At 34.4% G+C, this 19,934-nt stretch overlaps 1 protein-coding gene across 1 annotated transcript; it reads right to left on the bottom strand.

The window, feature by feature from the left end:
- Positions 1–17,985: 17,985 nt before the first annotated feature.
- LOC102664705 (uncharacterized) lies at positions 17,986–18,315 on the bottom strand. The gene has a single exon (XM_006573925.1). The coding sequence runs from the start codon at positions 18,313–18,315 to the stop codon at positions 17,986–17,988; it is 330 nt and encodes a 109-aa protein (XP_006573988.1).
- Positions 18,316–19,934: the final 1,619 nt, after the last annotated feature.

Below are 19,934 nucleotides of genomic sequence, written 5' to 3'. Positions count from 1 at the left end.
AACTAAGCATATAGAAATTAGACATCATTTTATTCGAGATCATGTTTTAAAAGGTGATGTTGTTTTAGAGTTTATTGATACTAAAAATCAACTTGCAGACATCTTTACAAAACCACTAAGTAAAGATACCTTCTATAACATTAGAAGAGAGTTAGGACTAATAGATGTTAGTGACTTATCAAAATAAATCTCTATTATTATGGTATTTGAACAATTTACTATTTCCTTATTTGCATGGTTTGGTTGAACAAGTATGTTATTTGGCTATGTGGATTTTATAGTTAATCTATTTATGATTGTTGCTTCATGATTTGGTTGATGGTTCTTCATAAATGTTGTTTGAATGTTTAGTTATATTTGCATACTTAAATTTTGATACGCACTTTGGTTTTTTGTTGATGCCAAAGCGGGAGAGAAATGGGATTAAATCAAGAACTCACATGAGTAATCAACTTAATTTTAAGATAAGCATAAATTCAAAAACAAAGGGGGAGAATTTATGTGAGTGATAGACTAGGAAAAAGTGTGTGTGTGTGTTTCTTGATTTCAGGAGTTGTCATCATCAAAAAAAGGGAGATTGTAGAAGCAAAGCATCATGGTGAATCAAAGGTGATTCAAAGGTGTTTTGATGATAACAATGATGATAAAAAAAGATGATGACAAAGGTGATGACAAAAAGCTCAAAGATCAATCAAAGAACAACTCAAGTGACTCAAAGATCAATCAAAGAACAACTCAAGTGAATCAAGAACAATTCAAGAGTTCAAGATAAGAATCAAGAACAATTCAAGACTCAAGAAGAAAGTTTAGAGTCAAGAATCAAGATTCAAGGTTCAAGATCTCAAGAATCAAGATCAAGATTCAAGAATCAAGAGAAGGCTTAATCAAGATAAGTATGAAAAGTTTTTTTCTCAAAAATTGAGTAGCACATGATTTTTCTCAAAACATGTTTACCAAAGAGTTTTTACTCTCTGGTAATCGATTACCAGATTTTTGTAATCGATTACCAGTAGCAAAATTGTTTTGAAAAAGTTTTCAAATTGAATTTACAACGTTCCAATTAATTTCAAAAAGTTGTAATCGATTACAATGTTTTGGTAATCGATTACCAGTGCCTTTGAATGTTGAAATTCAAATTCAAATGTGAAGAGTCACATCCTTTCACATAAAAGCCTTGTGTAATCGATTACACTGATTTGGTAATCGATTACCAGTTATTGTTTCTGAATAAATCAAAAGATGTAACTCTTTAAAAGGTTTTTGACTTTTTCAAATTAGTTTTAAGTTTTTCTAAAAGTTATAACTCTTCTAAATGGTCTTCTTGACCAGACATCAAGAGTCTATAAAAGCAAAGCTTTCTTTTCCATTTTCATACATTCATTCAATCTTGAATACTTTTCTAATCAATCTCTTACAATCCTTTACAAGCCTTGAATCTCTTTGAACTTCTTCTTCTTCTTTGTACCAACAGCTTTCTAAAGTTTTTTGGTATTCTAAACCTTGAAAACTTATGCTATTCATCTTTTCATTCTCTTCTCCCTTTTCCAAAAAGAATTCGCCAAGGACTAACCGCCTGAATTCTTTTTGTGTCTCTCTTCTCCCTTTTCCAAAAGAACAAAGGACTAACCGCCTGAATTCTTTTGTGTCTCCCTTCTCCCTTGTCAAAGAACTCAAAACGACACAGTCTGACAATTCTTTTGATTTTTCCCTTCCCCTAATACAAAAGTGTTCAAAGGACTAACCGCCTGAGAATTCTTTTGTATCCCCATTCCCAAACTATCAAAGGTTTAACATCCTGAGATCTTTGTCTTAACACATTGGAGGGTACATCCTTTGTGGTTCAAGTAGAGGGTACATCTACTTGGGTTTGACTGAGAACAAGAAAGGGTACATCTCTTGTGGATCAATTCTAGTGGAAGGTACATCCATTAGGTTCAAAGAGAACAAGGGAGGGTACATCCCTTGTGGATCTTTGCTTGTAAAAGGATTTTATCAAGGTTGAAAGATATCTCAAGGACCGCAGGTGGCTTGGGGACTGGATGTAGGCACGGTTGTTGCCGAACCAGTATAAAAACTCTTGTGTGTTTGTCTCCTTCTTCCCACCTCTTTTACTTTCCGCTGTGCATTTAATTTCCGTTTTTACTTTCTGTTAAGTTTCTCTTCTACTCCTTATTCTCTTAACAATTTAGTAAAAGCCTTAGAAGAGTAATTTTTTAATTAGTAAAGGTTTAGGAATAATTAATTCAACCCCCCTTCTTAATTATTTTGAGGTCACTCGATCCAACATTCCAATGGCTTTCAAGTTTTTCTAAAGGTTATAACTCTTCTAATGGTTTTCTTGACCAGACTTGAAGAGTCTCTAAAAGCAAGACCTTAACTTGAATTTTTATATAAATTGATTACAATCCTTTACAACCTTTGAATCTCGTTAAGCATCTTCTTGAATTTCTTCTTCTTCTTCCTTTGCCAAAAGCTTTCTAAAGTTTTCTGGTTTTCCAAACCTTGAACACAAAAGTGTGCTATTCATCTTTTTCATTCCCTTCTCCCTTGCCAAAGAGAATTCGCCAAGGACTAACCGCCTGAATTCTTTTTGTGTCTATCTTCTCCCTTTTCCAAAAGAACAAAGGGCTAACCACCTGAATTATTTTGTGTCTCCCTTCTCCCTTGTCAAAGAATTCAAAACGACACAGTATGAGAATTCTTTTGATTCTTCCCTTTCCCATAAATAAAAGATTTCAAAGGACTAACCGCATAAGAATTCTTTTGTTTCCCCATTCACAAAGTTTCAAAGGACTAACCGCTTGAGAACTTTGTCTTAACACATTGGAGGGTACATCCTTTGTGGTACAAGTAGAGGGTACATCTACTTGGGTTGTTGTGATTGAGAACAAGAGAGGGTACATCTCTTGTGGATCAATTCTAGTGGAAGGTACATCCACTAGGTTGTTCAAAGAGAACAAGGGAGGGTACATCCCTTGTGGATCTTTGCTTGTAAAGGAATTTACAAGGTTAAAAATAAATCTCAAGGACCGCAGGTCGCTTGGGGACTGGATGTAGGCACGGGTTGTTGCCAAACCAGTATAAAACTCTTGTGTGCTTGTCTTCTTCTTCCCTACTCTTTTAATTTCCGTTGTGCACTTTAATTATCACTTTTACTTTTGGTTAAGTTTATATTTCTATTCTTTACTTTCTTAACATTATAGTAAAAGCCTAAGAAGGGTAGATTTTTTAATTAGTAAAGGTTCAGTAATAATTAATTCAACCCCCTCTTCTTAATTATTCAGAGGCCAATTGATCCAACATATCCTACCTTATTTGATACCGGTATGTTTCGGGGGCGAAATTTCTTTTAAGGGGGATGGAATTGTAACAACTTTTAAGCTTTCCTATAAATAAATGATAAACAAATAAAATCAGTTAGGTCATAATTTCCCCACTATATAAACCTACTTTTAACCTAGAGAAGCTTTTACAAAACACCTTCTGTCCCTTTTTCTTTTACTGACGCACAAGAACCCTAACAGAGCAACCGGAGGAGAAGCTCTAGAGAGCATCAGAAACGCCACAATTGCTAATGGAGAATGTTTGAGCGACTATATTGAGGTAAGGGATGAGTTACTCATACTTGAGGATTAGAAGAAGCATGTATAGGGATCCTTAGAGGATCAATTCTGGGTTATTTTGGGTTGTTTCTTTTTCTTTTTTTCTCTAAAATTAAGTTCTATGTTTTTTTAAATTGTTTCGCTTGTCATTGTGATTGAATTTTACTCGTGCAAGATTTGTTTTTTTTATATGTTTCCAGCTTTGAATTTTACATGAATCATTTACATGCTTCAAGCTTTGATTTCAAATTTTGAATTGTATAATATACGCGTTAATTCCTTTTTATATACGATCCCCTAACGTTAATGACCAAACCTCAAATGGATTTTTTTTTTTGTATGAATGATTCTTATGGCCTGGACTTTCTGAGTTTGGCATTAAGCAGCATCGCACCCCTATGTCCTTTGGTTATAATAATTAATTAGTTGTGAAGATGGATATAAGAGTTGCTTTCCAAATGTTTAATGGTCTAAAAAGAATTGCAGCGGGTAAAGAAAAAAGAACTGGTATGTTAAGGTGTAGTATGTATGTTTAATATGTTAATGAATTTTTAATATTAAATTGATAAACGGATTGTGGCAGGTGAGCATTCTTTCAAGGTGCAATAATATATGTTAATAATTGGAAATATTAATTCATAAACGGTTGTGTAGTAGTGAAGCTTTAATTTACATATATATAGACACACACACACACATATAAAGTAGATATCAGGCTTTTTGGTGAAAGTGCCCTGTACGTGATTCCTCGTGGCACTGTTTTTGCTGTTTGAGATTTCCTATAGCAGTTTAACATATATATTGGAGCATTAAGAAACATTGGGAAGTATACAAAATGGTTTGGTACTGTGTTTATTTTTGTCTTAGTGTATTTCAAGTATGCATCTTCATCGTGATGTGTAATAATAATAATAATAATAATAGGAATAAATAAAATAAGGTTATAGAAACTATTGTTTCACAGTGATTATTTTTGTTACTTTATAAATTAATTGTTGTAGAAGCTTTTTTTATTATTTTGTTGAATTAATATATTTCAATTTAATTTATATTTTTTTTTTGTTTTGTTGCGTCAAGTAAATGTTACTATTGAATGATATGTGTAGGATGCATGGGATGCGATAAATTATTATATTATAAATTGTGAATTACATGATTGTTGAGATGTTGTATGTATTGAGTTGTGAGCTATGAATTATGTAATCACACAACTGTAAGACCCTTTAAGGGCGACGAGTTAATACGCGATGAGTTGTGATGGGATCCACTGTGGGAACCTGACGATGAGTTAATACGCGATGAGGTGCGATGAGTTAAAATAATTTAAAAAACAATAATTGGGATTTTGAAAACAATTGAGTAGTTGTGTGCATTGCATAATCCATAGGTTTTTTTTCTGGGTTGGACCTGAATCAGGAGGGAGAGGCCCTAACGGACTCTTTGGAGTGTAAGCCTTCGGGGTCACTCGGTTTGAGTGCTCCTTTAAGCCTGTGTCAATCTCACATGGTTGGAGCATTCTCGTAAAACAGCATGACCCTGACTGGTCTCCCTATGATTTTACTTAGTGAGAGTGATCGAAAATACCCATTGTGTGGTGTGTCTTGTCATGTACTCCTAGGTGCTCAACAAGGTTTTTCACTGAAAAATGGTACCACATTGCATGTAGGCTTGAGTATAGAGTATTTGTTGCATAACACATGTGTTTGACTTTCATTCAGTTAACAATTGTGATTTGATGTTATTTTCTGGAGTGTGTGAACTTGAATGGACGTGAATAATGTGTGTGATTTTGTGAAGTGATGTTATTTATACAAATTCAGCTTTGAGTATTATATGTTTTACATGCTCTAATGTTTTATTATATATGAATGTGATAATTCATTCTCGATGTGCGTTTGTGTTTGGGCTGATTGCCATTTTTTTCAAGTGAGCCATCACATGATGAGTTCCACGCTAGAGATGGAGAGACTTAGTCTGTGATAGGGATATGCTCTGATAAGTGTGACATTGGGGCATAGGATTGTACTTCGCATGTTATAATTTCCGTTAATGATATGATTGTGTTATATCTTCTATTTTAGTTTTTTGTTATTCAGATGAACGACCTTGTTTTGAGCCGGGATAACCTTTTTTTTTATTTGAACAATTTCTACTATGTTTTCACTAAGTATATATGAACCTTTTATTCTTTTCAATTGATCTAAAGTCAATGTGTTTTTAGAAGAAAAAAATTCTGCATGATTTTATTTCCTTTTATTCGTTATTTGTGAGGGTAGAAGGTGTCACATTTAGTATCTCTGCCAACTTCTAACATTTCTTTTAGGCTCGTCTGCTAACTTTCTTAACATTTCAAAAGTATTATCATCACCAAAGATCCTTTAAACCAATTTAGGAAAGTCTTGTTATGCTCTTTCAACACCCTATTCTTGGTCATTTTTGGGTACTTTCCTTGACTAAGGCTTCATGACAATTGACAAACTATGTATGACAGAACTTACTATTATTTAGTATATACAAATGAGCTTGTTACAATTCCTCTGGACCCAGAGTTATAACATGCAGCTCTCGTGAACCCTTACCTCTCTCTCTCTCTCTCGCCATGCCGAGACTGAGGAAGCCCAACTGGTTTTGCCTTTTGAATGTACTTTAAACAAAATTCAATAGTTTCTTCTACAATATAGCTTTCAACAATTGATGCTTCAGGACAGTGTAGATTCTATGTATACCCTTTTAAGATCTTCATGTATCTCTCAACCGGGTACATCCACCATAAATAAACGGGACCACACAATTTAATTTCCCTTACAAGATGAACAATTAAGTGAACCATGATGTCAAAAAATGAAGGAGGAAAATACATCTCCAACTGACACAAGATAATACCACCCTCACTCTCCAAGTCATCTAACTTTATAGGGACAATGACTTTTCTACAAACAACATTGAAGAAAAAGCACAGGCGAGTTATGGCATGCCTCACTTTATTAAGTAAAATGTGTCGAATTGCCACGACTAACAATTGTTGCATCAAGACATGAATTTTAGATCTTTCAGCTACACAAGGCTCTTAATATTTGAAGAGTATCCTTGTGACAGTTTGACACAACGCGGACACTGACAGAAACATGTCTTCTCCTTTCTTGACAAAGTATGACATCCTAGAGGCAAGTATATTTTGTTACCATTAGACATTGGATGTAACTATTCACGTATATCCATCTCAGCTAGATCTTGATGAGTATTCAAACCATCCTTTGTCTTGCCATGAATGTTAAGAAGTGTTTCGATGACACTATCACACACATTTTCTCCACATGCATAACATCGATACAATGTCTAATATCTAGATAAAACCAATATGGAGGATCAAACAATATCGACCTCTTCTTTGATATGCAACTTTTACTGGTCAACTTCTTTTGGGTCTTTCCAAATATAGTATTGATGTCCTCAACCCGCTCAAGAACCAGCTGACCAGTTAAAGGTATCGGCGCACTTTCATGCTCTTGACTTCCATTAAAAGTTTTTTCAATCACTGGTAAGGGTGATAAGGTTTCATAAAACATCGATATCGAGTGTATACTATTTTTCTTCCATGTTTGAATTATACGTAGCTTATGTTTTCTTCACAGATAGGGCATGCACAATGGCCCTTAACACTGTATCCACTCAAATTCCTATATGCTGGAATGTGATTAATGGTACAAAATAACATTGCATGCAACTTGAATGTCTCATTTTGATACCCATCAAACACGACAACCCCTCGTTCCACAACTTTGTCAAGTCTTCAATAAAGGAACTGAGATAAACCTCGATGTCATTTTTTGGCTGTCTTCGGCTCGATATCATTATAGACAACATCATGTATTTTCGCTTCGTGCATAACAAAGGAGGCAAGTTGTAAATTACTGGCAAAATAGGCCATGAACTGTGTTAAGTGCTTAAACTGCCATAGGGATTCATTCCATCAATGGCAAGTCTAAGCCTAAGATTTCTTGCCTCTTTGCCAAAATTTGGATACAAATGATTAATCTTCTTCCACTGGTAGGAATCAGCTGGATAGTGGAGCATTCCATCGCAATTTCTTCCATTTGCATGTCACGTAATGTCTTTTGCATCATCTCCATTAACAAATAGATGCTTAAACCTTGGAATGATCGGAAGATACCTAAACACCTTCACTGGGGGACTTTTTTTGTGTTTTCATCATTGCTACACTCGTCATCATCTTTCACTTTGTACCGTGGTACCCCACACCTGGGGCATTTATGCATTTCTTCAAACTCATGTTTGTATAGTATGCCATCATTAGGGCATGCATGAATTTTTTGATACTCCATACCCATTGAACACAGTTCACCTAATAGTAACTTTTTGGCAATGTGTTTTCCTTTGGAAGCATATCCAACACTACCTGAAGCAGTGAAGTGAAGCTTTTGTCACTCCACCCATATCTAGTATTCACATTAATTAGACTTAACACCACTGATAACAGCGTCAAAGACTTGTTCAACCTCGGATACAAAGGCTTCTTCGAATCACTTTCTAATGTATCATACATAGGGGAATGTGCTTGCTGAAAAGACTCTTGTCCAAGATCACAAATTATATCCTCTAATCGATCTCCTATTTCTAAATCAACTGGTTTAGTTTGAGACACCCTCTGCATGTCTATGAATTCACTATGTCATATCCATCTCGTATAATTCTTCTTAATCCCATCACACAGAAGATATTCGCGTATGTCGTCTAGTACTTGTCATCTCCATTCAAACATTTTATACAAGAACAAAAATATTTTCTATCCTCATTCGGTCGACTTCTTTCAGAGGTAAATTGCAAGAACTGTTCAACGCCTTCCTCATACGCAAGGCTCATGCGACTTGCATTCACCCAGCTTCGATCCATCTAATTAATAACTCTGTGATACTCACAAAGTTATTTCATACATGAAAACCTCACTTTTTTCACTATAGGTGTGGCCCTAAATTTGATGAAATTTCTGCAACATTTCAGATTTATACATAAAGGTTAAGTCTCTTTTCTTAAATTTGATGAAATTTCGGCAGCATTTCAGATTGATCTCTAAGTACACGACATGAAAGCAGTGACATGAATTCCACCACAATCAAGTATGCACTCAGGGAACAAAGTGAAATGCATTGTACTAAAATTTCATAAAATTTAAGAAAAGAAAGTTAATCTATACATATGAATCTACTATAAAAACATGACTCTTTCTTAACTGTCCAAATGGACAAATCAAGATTCAATACAACGATTAATCTAAACTGTCTGAAAGAATCATTATGTTGAATCTCAAATGGGAAACTAAGGTTCACTCATAATGAACATAACTTGTATATAAAACAATAGTCATTAATCACATAACACAAGTTATAAAAGCATTCATATCAAAAAAGATCATGAAAGACATTCATACTTGTGAAGATGGTCACTAACAATAACAATCAATGTTGTGATGACGATGCAAACAACAAAAGGAAAAGTGCCTACAAATTACAATTACAACTACAAAACTGTTATTTAAAAGGACTAAAATAAAAAAATATATTTAAAGGACTAAAAAAACTCCTATTTTATAGGGACCAAAATATTATTTAAGCCTAAAATAAATTATAAAATTATAAAATATTTTCATAAGGTCAAGTGAATTTTATATAATTATTTTGATAATGATAAAGAATTCAAATAATTTGTATGAATTCTTAAATTTAAATTAATTATTGTTTTATACACTAAAAATGTATTTGAAGGAAAAAAAAATAGAGAAATTATCATGATGTCAATTGAATATAGGGAATAATTATGTTCTTCCGTCAAATTTCTTACACTAAAAATGTATTTGAAGGAAAATGTATATTGATAGTTTTCTAGACTTGATGTGGTTTGAGTCACACATAAATATTGCATGAAGTGAATTGTCACTAGGAAAATTAGTGTCTAACAAAATTTCTTGTCAAAACTTAAGGTATTTAAGCAAAGTCATCATTAGGTACATATCATCAATGATAATTCATTACTTTCTCTCTTTCACATACTGATTAATTATCAAATTCTCTGCAGGTAATCACCATTGGAATCCTGTCACTGTATATATGACTGTTAAAGTCCATATCTTTATTGTCAAATCATATTCCTGAATAGAAAGTATATTATCTATCTATCTATATATATATATATATATATATATATATATATATATATATATATATATATATATATATATATATATATATAGATATAAATAGAAACAGTAGTTGAGGTGTGATCTGTAATAGTGAGTGATCAACAACTATGCATCAAACTGAGAAGAAGAAAGAGTGAGATATCAAAGCAATGGCAATGGAGTTCCACTTCCACATTTCTTCTCTTTATCATTTTGTTCCTCTCCTCAACAACAACAACAAGCACCATTGAGTATGCTTGCAAATTCTCCCACCACTCTCCTCAACTATTAATATGGGCACTGGCCTTGTGCTTGTGCATCCTCTAGGTTGCTTAGCTCACTTTTCATCATGCTAGACGAAATAGAAACAGAAAGAGAGGTACCTGACAGAGACACGACACCTCGATGAGATGTGACGGTGGCGGAAGACGTTAAAAGCGGAGTGTGAAGACACAACGCTGTAGTATGCTGTGGTGGCGAAAGATAGAAGGCAAATAGAAAGAGAGTGGAGATAGAGAGACAGAGAGGTGCGAGAGAAGGAGCCGAGACAGAGAGGTGCGAGAGAAGGAGCCGAGACAAAGAGGAAGAAAGCGCGAGAAATTAGGGTTCATGGAGGCAACATATTTTTTAAAATGTAGGTTCATCATTGGTTTTCACTAAAAACCCATGTAAGTTATCATTTCACAACTTCGATTTTTGAAAAAACCGATGTTAACATGAGTTTGTTAATACCAATTATTGAAAAAACAATGTTAACGAATTCATATTAACATAGTTTTTGAAAAAATTGATGTTAATGAATTTATGTTATTTACAAATATGTCACCACATTTTTGTTAACATCGGTTTTATCAAAAACCGATGTTTACATAATGATATTAAAGTCATTTTTTCTAGTAGTAAAAAATTACTCATTTGATTCCTATAGTTACACAAAAATTTGTTTTTAGTCCCTACTCTTAAAAACCATCTCTTTTAGTCCTTGTACAAACACTTCTCTTTTAAATCCAACCTTACACAAACATTAACTTTTAGTTGTTACTTTATAATAACAAGGACTAGCAAAAATCCAAGTGTTTTACAAAGACTAAAAGGGATAGTTTTTAAGTAATTAAGGGACCCCTTAAGACCAATCATTTAAAATGAGTGAATAGGCAATTTAGTCCCTGAGATTGTATCCATTTTGCATATTAGTCCCTAACTTAATATTAAATTCAAAAAAGTCCATATCTTTGCAAAAGTGTTACAAAATAGTCCTTCTGTTAAATTTTAAAATAACGCCGTTAATGATGTCAATTTTAGTGCCATGTGGACTATCCAACGTGGCACTAAAGGATGACGTGACATGACACGTGGACGTGCCTCTTAAAAGATGTCACGTCATTTGATGATAACAAAACGAGTAAATAGGAAATTTAGTCCCTGACTTTATACCCCTGTTGCATATTAGTCCCTAACTTAATGAAAAATTCAAAATAGTCCCTATCTTTTGCATAAGTATTGCAAAATAGTCCTTTCGTTAAATTTTAAAGTAATGTTGTTAGTGAGGTCAATTTTAGTGCCACATCATTTGATGATGATAAAATGAGTGGCTTCTTCAAATTTGATGGGTCTGAACCAATTGAGGCATATATACGAAAAAGAACCCACACACACTTGCACAAATAAAAAGAACCAAAAATCCACAGCAACAACCTTATCTCTGTAGCCGTCAACACCAATGGGCGAGGTCTGCATAACCATTCTCTTTTCCTTTTTTTTTCTTCAATTACCATCAATATATCATTCCGGGTTCTGATTTTTTTTTGTGTGTGTTTTGAATAGGAAGAGAAAAAACCAGAGGAAAACAAAGTGGAGGAGAAAAAACCAAATGAAGAAGAAAAGAAAGAAGAAGAGAAAAAACCAGAGGAATCAAAAGATGACAAGGAATCCAAGGAGGAATCTGCGCCGCCAGAAATCGTGCTAGGCACAACCTTTGCAATACATGGACACTTTAAGCACGATTTTCGGCATCTTTTAAGTTAGGGACTATTTTGCAACACTTATGCAAAAGATAGGGACTATTTTGAATTTTTCATTAAGTTAGGGACTAATATGCAACAGGGGTACAAAGTCAGGGACTAAATTGCCTATTTACTCGTTTTGTTATCATCAAATGACGTGACATCTTTTAGGAGGCACATCCACGTGTCATGCCACGTCATCCTTTAGTGCCACGTTGGATAGTCCACGTGGCACTAAAATTGACTTCACTAACGGCGTTACTTTAAAATTTAACGAAAGGACTATTTTGCAACACTTTTGTAAAGATAGGGACTATTTTGAATTTAATATTAAGTTAGGGACTAATATGCAAAATGGGTACAATCTCAGGGACTAAATTGTCTATTCACTCCATTTAAAATCTATAAACTTGAGGGGCTTAGTGAAGTCTGCAACTTGATCGATCTTGTGTATTCACATGAACTAACTCCACTTCTTTTTCGGCAATCTTTTTCTTAAACTTGAACACCCACTTGATTTCAATTGCTTCATGACCCTTAGGTAGTTTTGATAACTCCTAAGTGTCATTCTTGATGTCATTGATTTCTTCCTTCATGGCTTGTCTCGACGTTTTTGTTCTATTGCTTCATCAAATTAAAAGTTAAAGGCACACTCACTATCAATAAAAAGATAAAACAAATCATTTATAATTTCAATTTCATCATATATCCCTCAAATGCTTTTTATTTTTCTCAATCTTTCACTTGAACTCCCTTTGAAAAATCAGGTTTCATGAATCAAAAGAGTTGATAAAGGAGGTGGAGTAGAAAACTGAGTGGAAGCTATAATTTCTTGATCACTTTCTTCATAATATGAAAAAGAAACCATAGGTTTGTTGCCCTTTTGGGACAAAGTAACCCGAACATCCTTAAGAATGAGTAGAATGACTTAGAGGAGCGTGTGAAGAAAATTTAGCAAAGTATCCTGGATGTGCATCATTTGTATCTATTTTTGTAATTAATTATTAACTTCATTATTTTTGTGTATTTCAGCTGACATACAACATTCCAAATTTTTAAATGTTGAGAAGAAAGCTCATTCAATAGCACTAGAAACCTTAAGATCAATCTTGCTAATGGATGCATCTTTGCTTGAGGCAATTAAAGAAAAAAAAATGGCTTGTCCCCAAGTCTCTCACCATGTACCTTAACTTCATGGATTGATGTGGTAAAAATTTCATCCAAATTCATATAGAATTTTGTATAGGAGTAGCAAAGCGAGTTCACCTGCCTGAACTCATTCGATCCATTTTTAACCCACCTTATGTTAGGCAAGTTGAGCAACCAACAGAAGTGATCAGTTGAAAAATATAACTTTTTTCGTGTAGAGGTAATTAGTTCGCCCACTAAAATTTGTCCCCAAAAAAAGCATAAGAAAAAAATATTAAAAAAGTTAATTGTTTTAGTTCACTGGTATATACCAATATTGACAAACATCAAGTTTGATCAAATGACTTCCAAGATATGATACGATATTGTAATAATTTGTCTAAGAAAAACACACACACGAGCTATTCACTTTCTATGACTTCAATGTTCAAAGAAACGAAAGAGTGAGTTTTTAGTGAAAAAAAAAAAAAAAAAATATATATATATATATATATATATATATATATATATATATATATATATATATATATAAAGAGACTATTATTTAGATAAATTCACATAAAGATCTTTTTTTAATATCATATTTAATAACTTATAAAGGGATAATACAAGTTTTCTATCTTCACAAGATATATGGATCCGGTTGCCAACTTCTTTTTCTTTTTTTCTTTTCCTCTTTTCAGCTATAGTTGTGTGCCTTCTAATGAATATGACGTTAGTAGATGAGCATATGTAGCCCTAACCTAATAGACCTAACCGCCGTCTCCATGTGATTTTCTTTCCACGTAACAGTACTAGTCAATTTTTTAAAATCCATGGAACCTATAATTAATTAAGTACACGTTTGGTAATTAGCAGCTAACAAAATCAAATCAATTCCAAAAGACTTTATTTTAATTGACAATCTTTCAGTTTTTAAAATTAATTTTGTGATTGAGTAGATTAGATTTAGGGAAATAAATTTTTAAATCTTTTCTTTGCCAATTGGGGTGATTGTGAATTTTTAATTTTTAATTTTTAAATGTAATTTTTAAGATAAAACGTGTTTGGTAAAAATGAATATGAAATGATTTTTAATTAACTCACTTTCAGTTCACTTTTACATTGATTTTCAAAATAAAAAAATGTTTTGTGATTGATTTTTAGTTTTATAAAAACATAATCTATGAATTTGGTCTTTTTTGTTGCTATCAGCACCACCAATTACCAACGTCGTCATCATGCCACCACCAACATTTCTAGTCTGCTATCGCCACTACCATCGGCACTAATATCACCAACTTTATGATTGTCATTGTCACCATCATCATTTTTATCATCATCACTGCCACCATTACAGCTATCGTCATCGACGTCGACACCACCATCACCGTTGTCGTCATAGTCGTCATTGTTTTCGTCACCGGACAAAACAAGTATTATATGTACAAGGCCTAAACAAACTTTAAAAATGAATTTATTTTGAAACTAAAAATTGATTAAAAAATTAAAACTAAAAAACTTGTTCTTTTTACAATTTTCAAAACTCAACTAAAATCTATCCCAAACAGGCCTAAACAAACTTGATTAAAAGTGCAGAACCTAAAAATTATATTTATTTACACTCTAAAAATGATTCTACTATGCCAATGTCATAAAATTAATTTTTTGACTCATTTTTAATATAGGTTATAATACATTTAGTTCTTTTTTTTTATAAGCTAAAATATATGCTTGGTCCCCTAACTTATTTTTTTGGTTCTAAATTGGTCCCCTATTTTTTAAAAGTTCTAAAATGATCCCTTAAAGAAATTTTTTGGTAACAAGTTCGTCCTTCCTTTAGTTTTAACCCAACCGACCTTAAACTTGTGTCACCAACAACTATGGCTACTCTGGCTCCTATGGCAGTGTAATTTCCGACACGTGGAAAGGTTTCGCCCTATGGTTCCACGATCATGGAAAGATTGTAACCGTCGACAAGGTTCATGTTGAAGAAATTCAGTTCGTCGATGTCGTTTAGGGTGAATTTTGCCAAAGTAGTGGTCAATAGGACAATGTTACCATTGTTGCATTCCATGGCGGAGTAGTTATAATTGACTCGCTAGTGACGGGTGTTTAATGTTGTTTGAATTAAAACTAATTGAAGGGAAAACATGTTACTAAAAAAAATTCTTTAGGGAACCATTTTAGGACTTTTAAAACATAGGAATCAATTTAGAATCGAAAAATAAGTTAGGAAACCAAAATATATAGTTTAAACTTATTTTTATTCAGTTTGGTTTGACATCTTTTAAAACAAATTCAATTTAATTCTTTATATTTTTAAAGTAAGTCAAATTGGAATGGATCTAGTGACTTTAATAGCCAGTGACTTCAATGAAGTAAGCATGGCAAGTGTACCTATCCCCATGATGACTGACCTGGACTTGCCCTAACATTGACAAGGGAAAATCAAGTTGGCCCAGGTTGGGTTCGAGTTCAGGTTTCCCCCGACTAAGAAAGTCAGATTCAGGGATGGGGTCGAGTATGTTAGTCCCCGTCCCTGTCCCACTATTATTTAGATATAATAAATATTCTAAATTATTATTATTATAACCTTATAATTTTAATGGATTAATACTTGTTTTATGTATGGAATTATTGCTTTCCTTAAAATTGTGTACAATTTTTACTTAATTCCATGTTAAGCTCAAAAAATAAATGAGAGCAAGTAATTTTTACTTAATCTATTGCAAAGCACTTGGAATTTCAACCTTCGTAAACAAGGTGTCATGATCACTATTTATTTAAACTATCCAAAAATAAATGAGATCAAAATTTTTTTACTTGAAATTTCAATTTAGCATGTTGAAATAGATCCAGTCCAATTACAAAAAATATTTGTCCTTTTTTCTCCATTTTTTATGACTAAAAAATACAAGACGAGATCAAGAGTGGAGCGGGGTGGGAAAACCCAATCCCTAAGCAAGGGCGAGGAAACCCTATCCCTAAGCAAGGGCGGGGATCGATTTAATTTTTGGACCCCGACGGGGATCGGGGGCGGGGAGGACTTGAGAAGTCAGGGGTGAGGGGGAGAGAAGACAAAACCCATCCCACCCCATTGCCATGCTTACAATGAAGAAATGATGTTCCTCATTGCTGCACTTCCATGCCTCAGATCTACAGATCTCAATGCAAAACTTGATCTCCACAAAGCGCAATCCAAACATCATTCTGAGAACCACAAGTCAAGATATGGAGATCTTGGAGTCCTCCACCACCAACATGCTCTGTCATCATCCACTACCAAGCATCTTTTTCATCTAACGCCCCTAAGGCCAATCCTCTCGAGCCTACCAAAAGTAATAGTGATGCCCACAGTAGATTCTAAACACGCTTATTTAGTTTATGTATTTTTAAAAATTTTCTTGTGTTGGATCTAGATGTATACTTTGTAATTTTTGTTTGTTTTAGTTTATGCATCGTTTTGGATTTTTTGTGCCCAATCTAGATCAATTATTGATCGCAATGAATAGGGATCGAAAAAATAATTGAGGTGTGATTTTTGTGGGTTGTTTCATGTGGGGAAGTGTTAACTGTTTGACAAGTGTACCAAATGTCCAAGTAGTAAAGATTCGGAAGTCCGAGTGTCGATTTCCACAAGGACTTTGTTTTGTACTTGTGTTGGATAATTTTCAATTTATAAGAGGAAGAAATAAAATGAGGTAAAAAAATGAATTTAAAAGAACAAGATATAAAATAATAAATATTAATAGACGAAAGAAATAATAGAAGACAAAAGAATTAATAGGGAATTCAATGAGATGAGAATGTTAGGGCCTAGCAAGCCTTATTTGCCTAAGATCTATTATTTTTTATTTTTCTTTATCAATTAGGTGAATTTATCCTCCCACATCTATTAGATTACTTGCCACCGATGTCTCACTATGACAAACCTACTTTACCTATCTATCTCTCAAATACTTTGCAAAGATTCAATATATAAAATGCATGAAGTTCTAATTCTATATGCTTGCTTTGATGCATGGGCATAGTGCAATCATTCTATGTCTAGCAATGATTTTACTAAGATACCCCCCTATAAAAACTTCTACTTATTCAGCCTAGACTTATTTGTTTTTCAACCTCAATTTATTATTCTAATAGCACTTATGGCACCTATTTATTTTTTGCCTTTATTATTCCTTTTTTTTTGGAAAAGAAAACTTTGGGCTTACAAGCTTTTTGAGGGTGCCTTACCGTGTGTTGTTTCACCTTCCTGAGACAATTTTTACCCTAGTCCTCCCCCAAATTAGGGGCATATCATGACTAAAACCCTTATGCTCTCTTAATACCCTAAAATAAGGTAAGAGATATCTGAGACAATAGGCTTAAAATAAAAAGAAACAGGGCCTTGATCATTTTCACTTCATGTAATTAATCTAACAGACTAAGAATGATGCAAAATTAGGAAATTAAAAACAGATGTTCTCTCATAAGTAGGTTTCACACAACTCATCGGGAAAAGACAAAGTTGTTGGCTTACCGCACCATGATTTCTTTTAGACAGGATAACCTTTTCTCTCTTTTTTGTGATTCATACTCCACCATTTGAACTGACGCTTGCCTTCAAGGAATCAGCATTTTCACAAAATTGGTATGCAGCATTTCAAGTGTTTATGTCCTTCAAAAAAAGCCTTAGCACTAGTGACTTCATAAATATCATGCAATTATTTGAGAGAAAAAAATTTAAAAAAATATATAATGATTGAATAAAATCCTGTTTTCTTCAACCCAAGTCTGGTCATGGGTCCCAATTAGCCGCCAGATCTACAATGGTGTCATCCCCAGCTCTAGCTTTAGTGGTATCTCTGACCTCAAAGGGCTCACCCCCCTACATCAATAGAGGGTTGCACTCTTGACCAAGCAACCTGCTGGATGAAGGCCTCTGGGGTCATCAATGGTGGATTCATCCCCCAATCCTGCTTTTTTTTTTTTACACAATTGAAAAACAAAAATGTTGGGTTGTCTCCCAATAAGCGCTTAATTTATCGTCTTTAGCTAGACATTGTTCTTCATTTTATGGATCGTTCAGGTAGACAACACTTGTTAATTTTTCTAACTGGCCTCCATTGCAAATTTTCAAGCGTTGTCCATTGAGGACCCATCTTTTCTCTGATGTGCCTGTTGTAGGGTCCACCAATTCCACAGCTCCATGGGGTCTTACTTCCTTGATTACGAACGACCCTAACCATTTTGACTTTAGCTTTCTTGGATGTAGCCTGAGTTTGGAGTTGAAGAGCAAGACTTGTTGGCCTGGTTGGAAGTTCTGTTTTTGCAATTTCTTGTCATGATACGCCTTTATCTTCTGTTTATAAATCTTGGATAACTCATAGGCATTCATCCTCATTTCTTCTAACTCCAACAATTACAACTTCCTTTTCTCTCCAGCTACAGCTTCATCAAAGTTTAGTAGTTTGAGGGCCCAATAGGCTTTGTGCTCCAACTCCACCAGTAAGTGGCATGCTTTCCCATAGACCAGCTAAAATGGTGATAGGCCTATAGGAGTCTTGAATGCATTCATGTAAGCCTAGAGAGCGTTACCTAGCTTCAAAGTCTAATCCTTTCTTGATGATGCGACAGTCTTCTCAAGGATTCACTTTAGCTCTCTATTTGAAACTTCTTCTTGGCCATTTGTCTGGGGATGATAAGGTGTGGCCACCTTATGTCTGACATTGTAATGCTCTAGAACCTTTTTTAGTTGTGCATTGCGAAGTGTGTTCCCCCATCACTGATCAGGACTCGTGGTACTCCAAAACGAGAAAAGATATTTTTCTTTAAGAATTTTATCACTGCCCTGACATCATTCTTGGGAGTGGCTATGGCTTCCACCCACTTAGACACAAAATCAACAACTACCAGGATATAGATATTCCCGTATAAAGATGGGAGAGGCCCCACAAAGTCAATCCCCCAATAGTCAAAGATTTCTACCTCCATGATGTTTTGCAGAGGCATCTCGTTCCTTTTGGAAATTCCCCCTGTTCTCTGACATTTGTCACAACGACACACATATTCATGAGCGTCTTTAAAGATTAAGGGCCAAAAGAAACCTACTTGTAGCATCTTTGTTGTTGTCCTATCTTCGTTGTGAGGACCGCCATATGGTGAATTATGGCAATTCCATAGGATGCTATGTGCTTCCTCCATCATAACATACCTCCTCAGCAGATTGTATGCTTCTAACTTGAATAGATGTGGATCATCCCACACATAGAAGCGGGCATCATGTAGAAATTTCTTTCGCTGACTCCAGTTAAGCTCTTTAGGAATGATTCTTGTGGCTTTGTAGTTGGCCACATTAGCAAACCAAGGTATTGTGGTGGCTTGTAAGAGGAACTCATTTGGAAATTCTCCCCTTACCTCTGGTTCTTCTTTGGTCACTTCTTCATTCTTCAACTAGGAGAGGTGATCAGCCACCACATTCTTAGATCCCTTATTGTCCTTCATAACTATATCAAACTCTTGAATGAGTAGGACCCATCTAATCTGCCTTAGTTTTGAATATGCTTTGGTGAGAAGGTGCTTGATGGCGTCATGATCAGTGAAAATCACTACCTTTGACCCCACCAAGTATAGCCTGAATTTTTTTAGGCAAAGACAATGGCTAGAATCTCCTTCTCCGTAGTGGCATAATTCATTTATGCTTCATTGAGAACTTTTCTAGCATAGTAAATGGCGTGGAATGTCTTGTCCTGCCTCTGTCCTTGAACTGTGCCCACTGCATAATCACTAGCATCGCACATCAATTCAAACTCTTTACTCCAGTCAGGTGTGATCATCACCAAGGCAGTCGTGAGCTTGTCTTTTAGGGTCTGGAAGGCCGCTGAGCACTCTTCATCAAATTTAAACAAAACATCTTTGTTCAACAAATTGTTCAATAGTCTTACAATCTTGGAGAAATCTTTGATGAATCTCTTGTAAAACCCTGCATGTCCTAGGAAGCTCCTAATGCCTTTGACATTTGAT

The sequence above is a fragment of the Glycine max genome, chromosome 1 (genome assembly GCF_000004515.6).
Source record: "Glycine max cultivar Williams 82 chromosome 1, Glycine_max_v4.0, whole genome shotgun sequence".
Taxonomy (NCBI): domain Eukaryota; kingdom Viridiplantae; phylum Streptophyta; class Magnoliopsida; order Fabales; family Fabaceae; genus Glycine; species Glycine max.
Note: the sequence above shows the minus strand (reverse complement) of the source record. Positions and strands in the feature narration are given on the sequence as shown.